The sequence below is a fragment of the Lipotes vexillifer genome, unplaced genomic scaffold, assembly GCF_000442215.2.
Source record: "Lipotes vexillifer unplaced genomic scaffold, Lipotes_vexillifer_v1.1 scaffold15, whole genome shotgun sequence".
Taxonomy (NCBI): Eukaryota; Metazoa; Chordata; class Mammalia; order Artiodactyla; family Lipotidae; genus Lipotes; species Lipotes vexillifer.
Window position 1 is genome coordinate 799,059 of NW_006784589.1, and position 18,143 is coordinate 817,201.

General features: G+C 45.7%; 1 protein-coding gene across 1 annotated transcript in view; it reads left to right on the top strand.

Annotated features, from left to right (window-relative positions):
• DIPK2B (divergent protein kinase domain 2B) overlaps positions 1-18,143 on the top strand; it is a 47,277-nt gene that overhangs the window by 25,152 nt on the left and 3,982 nt on the right. The window contains exon 3 of the mRNA XM_007456956.1: positions 17,019-17,192. Coding sequence (XP_007457018.1) covers positions 17,019-17,192 — 174 coding nt within the window. The remainder of the gene's footprint in view (positions 1-17,018; positions 17,193-18,143) is intronic.

Below are 18,143 nucleotides of genomic sequence, written 5' to 3' on the forward strand. Positions count from 1 at the left end.
TGGTAGAGGTTCGAAATTACATTATCTTCTCCTAAAGATGGTTGAGCTTTGCTCTAGCAGCCAACGAAATTGCTCACCTAAATCCAGGATTTCTCAGTCTTGTGACTATTGACATCTGGGGCTGGATCATTCTTTGTTAGGGGATTGGGATGGGGGCTGTCCTGTGCATTTGTTAAGATGCTTAGCAGCATCCCCCAGCCCTCACCCCCTAGATGCCAGTAGCATCACAACCCCCAACTGTGACAACCCAAACTGTTTCCAGATATTGTCCAAAATGTCCTCTGTGGGGCAAAATTGCCCCCAGTCTAGAACGACTGCCTTAATCCTGTTGAGGCTGGGATTAAGACTTTGTTAGTGCAGGTCTCTTTCAGTTTTGCCCTTACTCCCAGGACATGGTCCTTGCTGGTAGGACCTGAGCCTTACCACTGGAATGTAGACTTTCTGAGGTCCAATCAAAAGCCCAGGGTGCTCACTAAGATGTCTAGCCCAGATCCCCATCTCTCCAGTGCTATGTGGCCTCTGAAATCTCTGCTCAGTGATATAGCCTTCTAACGTGGTTCTCTGCTAGGGCTCTAGAGTCCCACCCTGCTCTTATGCAGCTTAGGAGTTGGCCAAAGATCTGAGGGAAACTTTCACATATATTTTGGGTGCTCCTTCTCTGTGGCTTTTCCTTTATAGGACCCTGCCCCCCAAATCCCAGCTACTCAGGCAGCCCCAAATCCTAATTGCTGTTTTCTCTACCCAGCAAGACCCTGCACTGCAGCTTGGAAAATGTCCTTGGGGGAAAAGACCGTGTGAATATGGGGCTCAGATCATGTGCATCCTTGCTCTCAAGGATTGTTGACCTATGTGGGTGGTGGTCCAACGCCCACAAACAGTTGTTTTATATGTTTTCTGTGGGTTTATAGCTATTTGCATCAGAAGGGTAAGCCTGATACCAGTTACTGTGTTATGGCCAGCACTAGAAATCTCAAAATGATCTCCTGTCCAGGAGAGAAAAAAACTGGTGCTATTGCATTCATATATGCAAATCCTAAATATAGCTATGAAAGCCATCTTTCTTGCTTTTGAAATTCTCACCTTATTCTAAAAGGCTTTGGCATTTTGGATACTATTTCAACGCTGAAAAAAGTGTGGGGAATACCTGTGGCTTTCAGCCCAGCACATATGAAAGGAATCAAGCCTGCAATGAGAACCAGAGGAGAATCTGACTTAATAACACACTTACAGCAGACCAGAAAAACACTTTCTATAGAGTACATGGCATTGTTTTCTTTCTTTCTTTCCTTCCTTTCTTTCTTTTTCTTTCTTTCCTTCTCTCCTTCCTTCCCTCCTCCCTCCCTTCCTCCTTCCTTCCTTCCTTCCCTCCTCCCTTCCTTCCTTCCTTCTTTCTTTCTTTCTTTCCTTCCTTTCTTTCTTCCTTCCTTCCTTTCTTCCTTCCTTCCTTCCTTCCTTCCTTCCATCCCTCCTTCCTTCCTCTCTCTCTCCCTCTCTCTCTTTCTGTTTTTGACTCTCCTACCAGACAGGGAACTACTTGAGGGGAGGCACTGCATCTTATTCATCAATGTCTTCCCACACACATGTCTGACATTGTGTAGACACTTCGTAAATCTTTGGGAAATAGAGGAGTGATCGAATGAGTGAATGAATAGGACATCATTCACCACTCACTATTCATGGCTTCAGGTTGACTCTTGATCCATACCTGTGCTAACTCCCTGGTCATCTCTAGAGGCTGTCAGATTTCAGAGTCTCTGAAAGTCCCGTCTTTCCCCAAGAGAGAATCTTTACTGGCATGACTCAGGTGTTAACAAGCTTGAAAGTCCCATGGTTTCTACTCCTTGGAATATGACTCTTGATAACAGAAATGTCTACCTAATTTGGGTGAGAGGGATGGTGACACAGTTATCCATTAGCTTCTCCAGGGCTTGATCTCTCCATAGTTATCTTGGAAGAGAGACGGCTGAGGCATTTTGACCCAGGGCAGGAGAGTAAGAAATAGATGGGGGGCCTCTTACTCAGGAGGAGGAGGGGTGATTCCCCCAAGGGCTTGCCTGGTAAGCTGGCACAAGCACTTCTGAGCACAGCACCTCAAAGGGAAGATAAGACACCAAAAGGAAAGGTGAAAAGCAAGAACCAGTTGCCCTTCCTCCACTTTCTCTAGGTAAGCACTGCCTCCTACCAAGAGGCTTCTGGGAAGGTCAGTGATTCAGGCTAACCCGGCATCTAGGGCCTCCCAAATGGCATTGGCTGTGGTGGAGACTTTCTGTACAACATCATGTATTCAGATTCAATAGGTGGTTATTTACCTGTGACAGTTTCCAGTTCTGGGGACAAGACAGTGGACAGCATATATGCCATTTGGGGCGGGGGGGGGCGTCTCTAGAATATAAATGACTTTTTTCTTCTGTTTTTCTTTTTCTTTTTTTTTGGGGGGGGGGCCACTCCGCATGGCTTGTGGGATATTACTTCCCCGACAAGGAATCAAACCTGGGCTCCAGCAGTGAAAGCGCGGAGTCCTAACCACTGGACCGCCAGGGAATTCCCTACAAATGACTTTTTAATTAACCAACCAATCTAACCGCGTTCTAGCATCTTGAGATTGACACCTTCTTTTCACCCTAAAATTATAGTCCTTTCCTCAGTTCTGGGTCTAAAGAACCCTATATGTGAAACTATCTGATTTTTATAGGATCAGATGGCTACAGTCAAGGGGCTTACCTCATTCTTGATATTCATCATCCTTGGGTCCATCTGATCTCTCTGTCCTCCCTGAAGTCCTGCCCATTACCCAATGGTGAACAATCTAGGGCTTCCCCTTTTAGCTGACTGTTTCACCTTAATACCTCAAGCCCTCACAGCTCAGGAGGCCATCATATCGTCTGAGTACGTTTTCCTGCAAGAGTTCCCCCGTGACAGACCTCCTTCCCTTGACACAGACCTCCTGGCTGTGCACAGAGAACACCTCCAGCCAAGTCCTTCTCCTACGCAGCACCCTCAACTCTTCCCATCAATTGTCTCCTTGCCTCTCACCTTTCCTTTCTCAGACACATCCTCAACCTGGCTACCTGCGACACTCTCAAAAAAACAGATCTTTCCCTTCCCAGTTCAATGTTTAACTTTTTTTTGTGGGGGGGGGGGCATGCCTCACGGCTTGCGGGATCTTATTTCCCCAACCAGGGATTGAACCCGGGACCTGACAGTGAAAGCACCAATTCCTAACTACTGGACCACCAGGGAATTCCCTTCTTTTTATTATTAAATAACATACACTTATTATAAAAATTTATCAAGTATATTTTTTAAAAACTCATAAGGGGCTTCCCTGGTGGCGCAGTGGTTGAGCGTCTGCCTGCCGATGCAGGGGACAAGGGTTCGTGCCCTGGTCCGGGAAGATCCCACATGCCGCGGAGCGGCTACTTAGAGTGCTCAGAACAGTACAATGTCTAGGAAATGATTTATGATGATATATCATACTCCTGAGTCTTCATATGATGTGTAAAAAAAAAAAAAAAAAAAAACAACTCATAAGGAAGTAGGGGGAAAAACTGCTTTCTAAGCCACCACCCGGAGGCAATCACCGTTAACACACTGGTGTTTTTAATTCTAGTCTTTTTTCTAGTCAGATTTAACTTAAGAAAAAATAAGTTATATGTTTCATGTTGCATATTTCTCTATGGCTTAATGTTATATCACATACTATTCCCCATATCATGAAAATTCTTTCTAAGCCCCATTTCATCACGTGGGTATACCATAATGTTATTCACTAGTGTTTATATCATTTGATGTCATTATTATAAATAATACTTTGATGACCATCTTTCTGCAACATCTTTGCCTGAACTTTATATTATATTCTTTTTTTAACATCTTTATTGTAGTATAATTGCTTTACAATGGTGTGTTAGTTTCTGCTTTATAACAAAGTGAATCAGTTATACATATACATATGTTCCCATATCTCTTCCCTCTTGCGTCTCCCTCCTTCCCACCCTCCCTATCCCACCCCTCTAGGTGGTCACAAAGCACCGAGCTGATCTCCCTGTGCTATGTTCTTGAGACAAATTTCCTTTTCGAAACTACCACGTACTGACTACTTTCTATGGGCCAGGTGCATTTCATACACATTTGTCACAGTTAATCTTCACAACCTATGAGATATCCTTGTTCCCATTTTACAGATGGGGAATCTGAGGCTTAGGGAGATTTATATACCTGGCCCAAGATCACCTGGCTAGAAAGTTTGGGAACTGGGGTTTGAACAAAGGTCTATCTCCTGATTCCAGAAGTCATACCCTTAAGTACTATGCTTTGCTGCTTCCTTACTTTCTGTGGTGGAATTACTGGGTCAAAGGGTATGAACATTTTTAAATCTTTTTAATTTAATCTTTTTAAATCTTTTAAATTACCAAACTGAATTCAACTCCCACCAGCAGTTTTTGAGGGTGTTCGTGGCATCTTCATGACCAATAAGCTTTGCCTCTAAGATTATGTATGATATCTGTAGAATAAAACCTAAATTCCTAGATATGCTTTTCAAGAGCCTCACAGTTTGGTCCCAACTTTCTTTCCTGATGATTCCATTGGCCAGATATGGCCTTTAAGTCTGCTCCTTGCTTTTGCTCAATTCTGATCCTTCAGCTTGAAATGCATTGACGTTAGAGGTCCACCTGACAAAATCCTACTCATTCTTCAAGACCATGTTCATGCCACCTCGTCTGTGAAGCCTTCCTGGATTCCCCTACTGCTCTCTCCTCTGTATTCTCACAGCACTTTGTTTACACCTCTTGTAGCATTTGTCTCATCCTGCCCTGTACTGAACTTTGTAGTATACATGTCACTCTGCCCCACCAGAGTACCAGTTCTTTGGAGGTCAGGACCCTCTCTTATTTAAATGTGTGACTCCCGTGCTTAGCACAATGCCTTATATAAAGTAGGGGCTTGATAAATTTTTGTTTAATAAATGATTTGCAACATCCTCGGGGGAGTTTTGACAAGTTTCCTAACCCACATGAGTGGTTACGACAGTATATTTGAGTTGGGGGAAGACTCCCCAAATTCCTTTTGGTTCTCCCTGCAATGCAGTCCAAAGAACCATTGAGTCTAGTGACGGACCTTAGTCTGGATGGCTAGCACTTCCTTGTCAGGATAAACACTCAGCTCTGGCCATTCTGGGCTTTGCAGCCTCTCTCTCCAGGGCCTCTTGTTCTACTTTCTCATACCCATTCTCTAGGAAGTGGCTGCTTTTCTCTCTCTCCTAACCCTACCCTCCATCCCAGAAAGGACCTGGTAGATGGTACCCTGTGAAGATACCCAGGGTGCAGGGGAGTGAGGGCACTAAAGGTGGGGGAAATAGGGGTTGGGGTTGGCGACAGAAAGGAGGCTCAGACAACCAGGACCTAACCAGACAGTCCATCACTGGCTCCCATCTGACAGAGAGCTCCTCACCCACAACCCTGGCCCAGAGCGGCCTATCCAAGCCTGTGCCTCTATCCAGGCTTTCCTCAGAACGACAAACCACCACTTCCCAAATACATACTTAGGGTGGTTGGGGTCCAGTGAGATACTTCAGTAAGGTCACAGAAAAGTCACCAAGAGAGAAGCAAAGGAGCCAAAGGTGATGTGGTGGGTTTGGAATGTGTCAACATGACCAGGCTGAACTACATTTCCCAGACTTCCCTTCCCTTACGTTTCCGGTTAGAGAGATTCTGTTGGGAGTTTGGGAGGGCGGAAGGGCAACAGTGGGCATTTTGTGGCTCACACATGGTATTGCGTGTCTGCTCTGCCTTCCCCTTGGCTCCTGCTTCAGCTTCTCTGGCTCCCAGGCTAGGTTAGCTTCCTGCCAAAGGGCCCCAGCTTCTGCAGCTCTCCACACCATCAAGCTCAGAGGCAACAAGAACTGACATGGGTTTCAGTCCATTGTCATGAGCTCCATCTTGTGCTTGTGGGTTCCATGTTGTCCTTGATCTTCCCCCATTTTGCATCTGTCTTCCCTTCTCAACTGCCTGCCTATGGACTTGAAGCTCCAGCATCATATGGGAGATCAACAGCCTTACAGAGACTACTTAACCTGCTTGTACAATTGTATAAGTTCAAATCCTGTTTTTTAAAAAAATCTAGTGATTCTGCTTCTGTGATTGAACCCTGACTGATACAGGTGGTACAACCTCAACAGAGGGGGTGGGGATAAAAATAAGCCTGGTAGTCCCTCCCCCCAGGCAAACTCGAGGCTGGTTTGAAGGTTTTCCTGACAATCAGAATTCGTTCTGAGCCTCCTGGACCACAGGACCTTTGCAGAAGCTACTGAGTTTCATTGGGAGTTTCTGCAACTTTGCATGCACAAATGAGTTGTCACAAGCACTTGGCTTCCTTTCTTTTGATTTAAAAAGAAAGAAAGAGAGAAAGAAAAAAAAAAACCAGCAGCCTATAAAATGAAATGGCCCAGTGGAGAATTATGACCAACCTTGGCATACCTGAATCAAAATGACAGACCATGAAATAACGTGTTTTACTCTGTGTCAGCTGCCCTGCCTGTCCCAACTATCAGCTGAATTGCCTGCCACAATGATTATTTCATCTGCCGCAGTGAAAATCTTGGAGCAGCCCACAAATGCTTCAATGGCAAAGCCTCTGGGGCCCCTGAATGGAGGAAGATGGATGACGGACGAGGTGGGAAGAAAGAGATAGACTCCAATAAGAGGAGAAAGCTAGTCACCACTTCCACCAGCAGGGTCACCCAAGATGTTGACTACCCCATGGAAGAAGGGTCCAGGATCACCACCAAGTGAGCCTCTGGCTGCTAAAGGTTTGACAGTAAGGGGCACAGGTAGGCAAAGGGAGGTAGCCCTGACCAGGGCATATCTTCCAGGGAATAAAAGAAGAGTGTGCTGGGCAAAGCCATGAAGATGAGAATAAGATGTAATTGTGGGAAGTGGCAAGTGTCATGCCCCCTGATTACAGTACGGATCAAGAGCAGTGGGTAGACGTTGCAATGGTAGGACTGGGGCAAGGGGGTGGGGAGCTAAATTTTATTCTATAAGACAGTGGTTCTCACACTTGAGCGGGCATCAGAATCCCCTGGAGGGCTGGTTAACACTGGCATTGCTGAGTCGCAGCCCCAGAGCTTCTGACTGTGCAGGTCTGAGGCAGAGTCTGAGAATTTACATTTCTAAAGAAAAGTGATTTGAAGACTGTGGATCTTTCCACAAATGGGACCTAAAAGTGGTATGCGGGGTGGATGGGCAAGGGAGTGAGGTCAGTGAGGCTGTGCAGCAAAAGTAGTACAAGGCCCCCAAAACACAGCTACTGGTGAAGAAAGTAGGGAGGAGAGGCTAAGTTTCAATGCAAGAAAGCAGCACAGTCTGGCCTGGGATTCAGGCCTGGGTTCAAATCCTGGCTCCACCACTAAGGAGGGTTCCTCAGTGGAAGACAAGGCGTAGTCAGAAGACTGTTGGGTGAGCACTGATCCGAGAGTGAAGTCAACCAAGTGATCCTCAGTGGCCTGGCCACCTGCCCACAGGCTGCTGGAGACCACGGGCTGGGTGCCCTTTTCCCCAGACCCCAAAGCCAACTCCTGACCCTCGGATTTTCCTGTCTGGGTGCCCAATCTTACCAACCCCTATGTCTACTTGGCCACTCCAAATAGGGGACAAGATGATAACACTCATTCCCCAACCCTTCTCTCTGAAGTTACTGAGCTCCCTGACTAGGGTTTCCTGGGGTTCCCAACTGTTTTTTTCCAAATTTAAAGACAGTCCTGGGTCAACATAGTCACGATGTGGAGTACATTTGTTTGACCCTCCAAAGGCAACCTTGTTTCCTACTCAGAGATCCATTTTATTGTGAAATTTGGGGAGGGTGCATTTTACCATTGACCCCCATTGACCCTTGGAACTGACAACACTACCTTGTGTTCACAAAGCCCTCCACAGTGTGTAAAGCACAGTGAGATGTTTATCATGCATCCAGGAAAGTAGTATCAGGTGCCTACAATGTCCAGAGAGCCAGCTAGAGCCAGGCAACCGAGTGATGTACCTGGTGTAAACCAGCCATCTACCATAATGCCCACGTGAGAGATGAGGAAATGGCCTCAGAAAGGGAAAGGGACTTGCCTAAAGGCACACCTCCAGGCCAGCTAAGCCCAGGGGGAGCACAAGCTGGGGGAGAGGTGACTGATGACACAAATGGACACAGCACAATGCTAGAGATCACAATGATGACAGCACAACTTGACATAGGGAATCAAAGACGAGAGAGACCAGCCATTAAGATAAGGAAGTTGAAAATAGCTCCAGATATTCTAACCTGGAAGACTGGGAGAATGGTAAGGTCACTTACAGAAGTGGGAAAATTGGGACAGGTGCTATCTTTGGGGCAAATAATAGCAAATACTCATAGAGCCCTTCCCATGTATGTTTTGCCGAAAGCCTTACTTTAGGTTTCAAGGTTCGTAGGATTCGCTGGCAAAATAATCACTCTACACTCAGTTAAACAAGAATTGAGAGAGAGTTTATTGAGTTAACAAAGATTACAGTATACTAATTAAGAAAAGAATAGTATAACTGACTAAGAAAGAATAGTAAAGACAGAGGTTTATACGTCACCGAATTGGGGAAGCACCTACATCCAGATCCAAGAAGCACTGGGAAGTGCCTTGAACAGCAATCTGGAGTCACAGCTGGGAAGGTCCCCGGTGGTGCGTCCACCCCACAGGTGAAGTTTGTCACTGAAGGAGTCCAGCTTTTAGCACCAGGCCGCAGGCTGATAACAATCAGCCTACGGGGAAGTTTGTAGCTCTGGTTGTTGTCATAAATGCCTTGGTCTTAACTCGTAAGTCTTGGAATGTTCTTCCCCCCCCACCCCCCCCCACCTGTGTTAGTTTCTGCTTTATAACAAAGTGAATCAGCTATACATATACATATATCCCCATATCTCTTCCCTCTTGCATCTCCCTCCCTCCCACCCTCCCTATCCCACCCCTCTAGGTGGTCACAAAGCACCGAGCTGATCTCCCTGTACCATGGCTCTTTCCCACTAGCTATCTACCTTACGTTTGGTAGTGTATAGATGTCCATGCCTCTCTCTCACTTTGTCACAGCTTACCCTTCCCCCCGCCATATCCTCAAGTCCGTTCTCTAGTAGGTCTGTGTCTTTATTCCTGTCTTACCCCTAGGTTCTTCATGACGGTTTTTTTTCTTAAATTCCATATATATGTGTTAGCATACGGTATTTGGAATGTTCTTGATCCCTGGGGGCTGGCCATGCCCTCAAGGTGCAAGAAGTCCTGTGACTTACTCCCTGTCTTATCTAATGGTTTACAGTGTGTGCCGGTGCCACCCCTGCTGGCCTGGGTGTAGCTCAGCATTTTGGCATGCAGCCAGCTTTAGCGTCATTGTCCCGTCAGAGAGAGGCCTAGCGCCACCTCTGAAGCCTGAATAAGGCTACTTTACTAGCCTCCCCAACAATGTACCAGACACTTTTCCCGTAGATTTGACCCTCCCAACACCCTGATGAGGTGGGTACCACAATTATTAGGGTAACCATACATTCAGGTTTGCTTGAGACAGTTCCAGCATGTGCCAGCTGTCCCGATTTAATTATTAATATCATCCCTTTCACTCTCAAAACTATCCAGGTTTAGAAGATAAGTCACAGAGTCCCCTTAGTTATTATCCCTCAGTTACACACGAGGAAACTAAGGCACAGATCAATTGAAGAGCTTGCCCCAGGTCAGGCTGTTGTTAAGTGACAGAGCTGGGATTTGAACCCAGGTAGCTTGCCTCTAAAGGACAGGCTTGTAACTACTTTGTCATACTGCCTCTCGAAGTTGGTATTGAACCCAATTTTTCACCTTTGCAGCTGGGGGGTGAAGTCTGCCCACCTATCCAGGCAAAGACCCCACCCCAAGCCAATGGATTCCAAGATGGAATGGAGGCAGGCAGTGGCCTGGAGAGGTTAGACGAGAAGAAGATGCACCACGAGGCGCTGGTAGAGGCAGGAGAAAAGGATAAACCACATAACTCCAACCGTTCACCGGGGATCTTCATTACTTCTCTCCTGGGAGACCTCCCCATCGATTTAAACAGAACTTCTCAAACATTCTATCAGGGCTCAACCCAGAAACTCTGCAGAGTATCAAGAATCTAAACAAACAGAAACCCCGCCCAAAGAAAGGATGTCACAGAGCTAGAGGCTCTGTTGCATGTGGAAATGGGAGCTCTGTCAGAGACAGGCCTTCCGGTGCGAGGGAAACATTTTATATCCCTCACCCCGCCCAACCAAGTCTGTTTAGTTTTTGATTTAATGTTGTTTTAACATCTAGTCAACGCTGCAGGGTATGTTATCCACTCTGAGATGATCCAAGGCAAACTCCAAATTCTGGCCCCACTCTTGGCTGACTTCCTGTCCCTGCTTCTACCCTTTGTGACTAACTTCCCATCAGTGACTAAGTTGCAGGGAAACTAAATTGCTCAGCCGAGGCCAACGGTACCAGAAAGAAACTTCCCAGTGGGGCAAGGGGCCTGTCATAAGGCTACAATATCTTATGGTACCTCGTAACAGCGGTTGAGATGCGCTGCGTCCTAAAGTAACATAAAAGACTGAGATTTATGAGGACATTTTTGGATGTCTGAACTTTGAAAATCACCCAGAGAGTTTCTGCAAAATAATCACTGTGGTGGCCAGCATTTGTAGAATGAAAAGTTAACAAACCACATTGAGTCTGGGTTTCAGATTAAAAAAAAAAAAATCAGAAAGAACTTTAATAAAAGAGGGGGGAAAAATCCATCTACTAAAGTTGGAAAAGAACCGTGAGCTGTTTCTCTTAATAACATAAACCAAACAGGGATTTTCATGGTTTTGAATACAATGCAGCTTGAAGACATATTTGGGAACTTTGGGGTTAATTATCCACAACTGATACAGTTATTGAATCGTCATTGTTCTAATTAGGACACATTGATTAACTAGGACATATAATTAACCTAAACTCTGGACGCATTGATTAACTAGGATACATAATTAACCTAAACCCTGCTTCACAAGCGTATTTAACAACTACATCATGTGAAAAGTGTTGAGGTGTGCAACCAGAAAGACAACTCACAGGTTTACTAGCACTAGAACTTTCTCTTCTCCCTGGGTGCTAGGAGAGCTTGATAAAAGTAAATTCACTAAAAGTAAAAGCTCATTTGTTCAAGATTTCCCTCAGCTTTCCAAATTGAGCTGGCCAGGGCAACCTTCTTAGTGGAAAAGCTAACTTCCAATCTTTTTTTCTTCTGGCATCACTACATGTGTGTATTCATACATCCCCACATAGAACAATGGTGGCTTCTGCAGGCAGCAACATGAACTTTTTTTTTTTACTTTCACACTGTACAGTTCCATAGTATTTGAATATCTCACAATGAACACGCCCACGATGGCCAACTTTGGAAACGTCTATCCTCTTGGTGCATGGAAAAAAGTACACGGGCTAACCATTCTCTACAGTCAGTGTGGGCACCGCCTGTGTCCTGATCCATTGATGGGGAAGATGGTGGTAGCCCTTGGAAAGGGTAAGGAGGGGAATAAAGTGACTGGAGTTAGCACATCTGCTATCTTTAGAGGTGTGCCATAATTTACAAACATAATTTTTATTTGCCTAATTTTTATGTTCTTTAAAGCCTTAGAACAAAAGAACAGATTCTATCTGAGAAGTGAAAATTAATTCTCATTTCAGCATGAAGCTCTTCATTAGTTGGATATGTCCTTGGAAAGAAGGTCAGATTCCTGAATCAAACCGTGCCTTGTTAGCACTGTGACCTCAGCTTGCTGACTTCCAATCTTAAAGGAAAGCCAACTTCTTGTCTTAGACTTCTCTTTCTAAGAGCAGCTAGTGTCCTTTCTTCTACACATTTTTTTCATCAGAAAAAGTGTATTCAGTGGTGGTAAATCTTTGCTTTTCTTAAATAATATAGGCTATATTCTCTGTGGTGTGCAATGTACCCTTGTAGCTTATTTTATACCTAATAGTTTGTACCTCTTAATCCCCTACCCCTATATTGCCCCTCCCCCCTTCCCTCTCCCCACTGGTAACTGCTAGTTCGTTCTCTATATCTGTGAGTCTCCTTCTTTTCTGTTATATTCACTAGTTTGTTGTGTTTTTTTAACTCCACATATAAGTGATAAATCATATAATATTTGTCTTTCTCTGTTTGACTTATTTCACTTAGCATAATGCCTTCCAGGTTCATCCATGTTGCTGCAAATGGCAAAATGTCTTTTTTTATGGCTGAGTAGTAATCCAGTGTGTGTGTGTGCGCGCGCGCGCGTGTGTGTGTGTGTGTGTGTGTGTGTGTGTGTGTATACCACTTCTTTATCCATTCATCTGTTGATGGACATTTAGGTTGCTTCATAACTGTTTGCCTTTCGAGTAGCATTTGCTTTGCGGAAACAGCTAAAAGTCATCCAGAACCAAGTGGGATCATTAATATGGGAAATGAACTTGAGAATAATGTGCACCAATAAGCAGCATGATCTTTAACAAGTCACCTCCCTTTCCTGGTCCCTACCTTAGTATTCTCATCTGGAAAATGGGAGCATTTTACTAGATCACTTGATAATGCAGTCTACCATTTGCATTGGCCAGCACGAGCTGCGAAATTTAATGTCACTGCATTTTCCACAAACTGTTTAAGCTTTTTAAAAATCAATCACTTTAAATTTCCAGGAGAGTCACAGGGCAAGAGAAAACTAAAAGCTAAAAGTCCCTGTGTATGCCAGGATAATGTCTGTGAAAGGCTTGCCATATCGCCTGACACTTAGAACTTCCAGAAAATGTTACCCTCCTTTCCCCAACTGTGTCCTGCCAACCATGGTTTCAAATAGTGATCACCACAGAGGCTTCTGCGTCAGCCCTCCACATGCAGCTCCCTTGCCACCCTCCGGAATTCACCAACACACAGGACCACTGGGAATGGGCTGCGTGTGCCCCACGTTCTGTGATGGCAGGCGGTCAAACCCCAACCGAGATGTTGTCTCCCTGCTGCCATCTTCCACTTCCAACGGGACCCTCAAGCTGGGTAGATCTCACCCATGGCATGGAACTTGAGAAGGACTGGGGCAATTCCGGGTAGGTTACTAAGATCCACATGACTTCTAAGTTGTGGTCTGCTCTGAGGAAAGCCCCCTCCTGCTCTCTTGAACTCTCTTATCTCTCTCTGGCTTCTAGGGAGGAACAACAAGCACAGCTCTCTCCATCAGAGTCACAGAATCATTTGTCTAGACAATTTAACTTTCACGCTTCTGTTCCTGTAAGAACCCTTTAAATGGGGACACCGCTGATTGCTGGTGATTTTTTTGAGCAAACACATGACAGGATGTGGATAAAAGCCAACCGAAGGTCAAACAGCTCATTGGGGAAGTTACTTCTCGTGTACTCAGATTTCACTAGAAGCTTCAAAAGTGAAAGCAAATCTAGATTTCCATCTCAGTTGCTGTTGTTTCCGCACAGAACAAGTGCTTTGCCCTTGGCACCAGTGTATGTGTGTGTATATATTATATATATGTAATGTACATATTGTATTATGATAATATCTTACACAAAATATACAATATTAATAATTTATTAACCAATATTAATAAATATAGTATAAATGTTAATATAATAAATTATATATAACATATAATATTATATGATATATATGTGTGCATATATATATGCATATATATATATATATATAAAACAGATTTATTTCAAGGAATTGGCTTATGAGATTGGGGGAACTGGCAAATCCAAAATCCATGGGACAGGCCAGCAGGCTGGAGAACCTTGTGCAGGACCTGATGTTATAGTCCACAGGTGGAATTTCTTCCTCCTCAGGGAAACCTTAGTTTTGCTCTTAAGGCCTTTCAACTTCTTGGATCGGGTCCATCCACATTATCAAAGATAATCTCCTTTACTAAGTCAACTGACTGTAGATGTTAACCATCTCTACAAAATACCTTCACAGCAACACCTAGATTAGTGTTTGATTGAACAACTGGGCACCATAGCCTAGCCAAGTTGGCACATAAAACTGACCATCACAATGATGTACCCATTAAATTTCATTGACTGTTTTATAAACTATTAGAGACTGAGGTGGAGAAGCGTGACAATCGCTCTCAGTACCACCGTGCACTGAAGACCCCTGTGAGGTGACAGTGCAGCAGAGCAAAAGCACGGTCACTTGCACCGCACTGTGAAGACCTTGACCCACTGGCTGGTTCCCTAGGGATGGCACCAGACAGGAAATGCAAGGATGAGGAAACCAGGCATGAGAGGGGGAGGGGCAACAGAAGGCCAGTGTTTGGTTTTCCTTTTGCCTTTGATTGGAAGATGGTGAGTTAGCCCTGTTGCCCATGTATAGAGAAGGGAGTAGTGATTTGGAAACTCCAAAGCAATGGGCAATCCCTAGAAAGTGTGTATTTCCAATAAAATAATGAATCATTATTTTATTGGAAATGTTTGGTTTCCTAATTCTGTTTGCCATTGGCCAATATCACTGTGGGCTTGCACTTGGCCAGCACAAACCAAACAGGAGTAGATGCAGCCCCACTCTGTGAGTGGGACCTTGAGAAGCAGCTGCCTCCACCATAAAGGGAGATTGGGGTGCCAGATGGGTTTAGAGCCTCTTCCAGCTATAGTTCCAGAGATGGCCCAGAACCTTGCCGGCAAATACACCCGTTATTTATTGCTGAGTAACAAACCACTTCAAAACCAGGGGCTTAAAATAACAGGAATCATCAGTTTTGCTCACAAATATTCAATTTGGGCAGGGCTTGGTAGGAAGGCTCACGAGGCTCCACATGGCATCAGCTGGGGTGGTTCAATACAGCACCGGAGGACCCATTCCCAAAATGGCCGAGTCATGTGTCTGGCAAGTTGGAGGTTGGCTGTCAACTAGGCACTCAGCTGGGTGAGAGCTAAGGGTCTTGCTTTCTCTCCATGTAGCCTGGGTTTCTTTACAGCATGGTGGCTGGGTACAAGAGAGAGCCAAGTAGCAGCTGTATCTCCTTTCATGGCCAAGGCTCAGAAGTCATACAGCATCACTCCCATAAGCATTCCAGTCACTAGAGTCACCGAAGCCAGTCCATACCCTAGGGGAAGGGAATTAGACTCCACCCTCTATGGGAGGAGTGTCAAAGAGTTTGTGAACATGTTTTAAAATCACCTCCACAGATGATACCTCTGGTGTCTACCTTCATGTTGGGTACTAGCTCTGACACCTCCTTTTCCCTTGGTCCCCCTCCCCCATTCAGCCGATCACCAAGACTTGTAGATTCTACTACCCTCAAATCTTTTCATTCTCTCATCTCACACCTGGACCATTGCATCTTCTTAACTGATCTTCCTGCCTCCATTCTTTTCTTCTGTGATATTTAGGATTAGGTTCAGCTGCATGTGACAAAAAATCCAAGTAACAGTGGCTTAAACAAGATCAAAATATACTTTTCTTTTACATAAAAAAACCTGATACATAGCTGTCCAGGGCTGATATAGTGGCTCTGTGACTGTCAGGGATCCAGGCTACTTTCATTTTTCTGCTCCACACCCCTTAGCATGCCCTGGTCCAAGACGGCTGCCCAAGCACCAGCCATCACTTCCACATTCCAGTCAGGAAGGAAGAAGGAGTAAAGAAGGATACACCTGCTCCCTTTAAGCACCTTTCTCAGAAATTTCTACTTATATCTCATTGACCAGCACTTAGTCACGTTACCACACCTAGCTGCAAAGGAAGCTGAGAATGGAATCTTTATTCTGGGCAGTCATATGCGTCACTAAGGTTTTTGGTACAGCTTGTTCCCTCTGCAAAGATACCCTCCCACCCTCTTTGCACGCTAACTTTACCCTTGCTTCAGGCCTCCGCTTAGACTTCACTGTCTTCCAAGAAGCCTTTGAGGGGCCCACAAATATATTTTGATTTCTTTTAAAATCAGAAGAAAAAATCGATCTTTTAGATCCAAGAACATGTTTGAATATATAATATTAATGTATTTGTCTTTGTACCAATGCAGTTGTAAAATATCATTTTTAATATTTTTTATGGAGGAAGGGGCCCATGAAGGCAAAGGATTTTGGAGGTGCCAGCGCCTCCAAAAGTTCTGGTGTGGCCCTGCTCCTGTGGGCTCCCATATCTCCCTGATCTCACACCAGTCATAGCTCCCTCTGCACCACATCGTAACTGCTGGGCATTTGATGGTCTCCCCCGCCCGACAGGCCTGGGAGGGCAGTGTCAACTGTGGTCCCCTTTGCATCTGCAGTGCCTCAAATACAGTCTGGTCCTTGGTAGACTCCCTGCAAACGTTGGTGGGTGAATGAATGAATGAGTGCTCTGAGCTCACCCAGCTACAGGGTTACAACCCCAGTAAAGATGAGGATGCAGGTCCTGCCTGGCTCCACCTACCTACTTCTCACCTGGTGTACTGTCTTAGTACAAATACTAGGTATGTGTGACTTGGGGAACTCACTTAATCTCTCATGACCAAGTGACCTCCCAAAGGCCCCACCTCCTAATACCATCACATTGGGGATTAGGGTTTCAACATATGAATGTGGTGGGGTGGGGGGAGGGCAAACATGCAGTTCATATCAGGTTCAAATCCTGAATCCAGCCCTTCCAACACTTACCTACACTCTGCAGACTTCCAGTTCCTCAGTTGCAAAATGCGGGTGGAGACACACAGGGTCTCCAAGGCTCCAGATGCTTGCTAGGGATGCACTGCCTGCCCAGTGCCCGCCTACCCTGACCCCAGGACCGCTCAGTCCCTTCTCGACTCCCGCCCTCCCTCACATAGCCTGCTCAGGCCCCTCCCACCACGCCCCCCAGGGGTACTGTGCTCCATAACCACCCCCCGACCCCCTCAGGGCCTACTTGGTCCCCCGCAACCCCGCGATCTCCCCCAATAGCAGGACCTGCCTGTGCCGGTCCTGCCGGTGCCCACGAGCACTCAGCACACTTTCCTCCTCCCGGAATCTCTCCCACCTGCTGCAGGGCTTGCCCAGCCCCCTCTTGCGCTGCCCGTCACAGCGACTCCTGGATCGCGTGGTCCGGCGCTATGCGGAGGTGGCCGACGCTGGCAGCATCTTCATGGACCACTTCACGGACCGCGACAAGCTGCGTCTCCTCTACACGCTAGCTGTCAACGCCCATCCCATCCTCCTACAGGTATGCAGGGACCCCCCGCCCCCGGACAGCCCGTCCAGGGAGCAGGTTCACTTCCGGCTCCGAGGGAGCAGGCCCTGGGTTGAGCTGTCTCTGCCATCACTGCACACCTTGTGGCCACCAGCCCACGTTAGTACCTTTGTGGCATTTAGTAAATATGTGTTGGCTTCTGCAGTGGGGAAGTGCTGTGGTTGCTGCAGAGGAAAGAGGTGTGGGAGCTGGGGAGGAGGGGCGGCGAGGAATGGCCACTTTCACGGCCAGAGGCAGCCCGAAGGGCTTTGTGGAGGAGGATGACTTTGACCAGGTGTCTCAAAGATCAGTACGAGGGGCTTCCCGGGGCTTCCCTGGTGGCGCAGTGGTTGAGAGTCCGCCTGTCGAGGCAGGGGACGCGGGTTCGTGCCCCGGTCCGGGAAGATCCCACATGCCGCGGAGCGGCTGGGCCCGTGAGCCATGGCCGCTGGGCCTGCGCGTCCGGAGCCTGTGCTCCGCAGCGGGAGAGGCCACAACAGTGAGAGGCCCGCGCACCGCAAAAACAAAAAAAAAGAGTGGGCGGGAGAGGAAGAGAGGGAGGAGAAAGAGGCGAAGGAGAAGGTGCAGGAAGAGGAGGGGGTGGAGGAGGAGGAAGCCCCACAACAGTTAATAATAATTAGTATTGTTATTAATTATATTATAATTATTTATAATATTGTATCGACTTTAATAACTATGATAAGTATATCGAGATTATATTTTAATTATTTATAGAATTGTGTTAAAATTAATAATTCTAATTAATAATTATATTAGTTATATGATGTTTATTTATAAATAAATTTAATTATTTATAATATAATTATTATTTTAATATTATTTATACTATATTATTTTGTTCTAATCATTTATAATATATTTAATTCTAATTATTTATATTATTGAAATTATTTATGAGATATTATATAATATATAATTACTTTT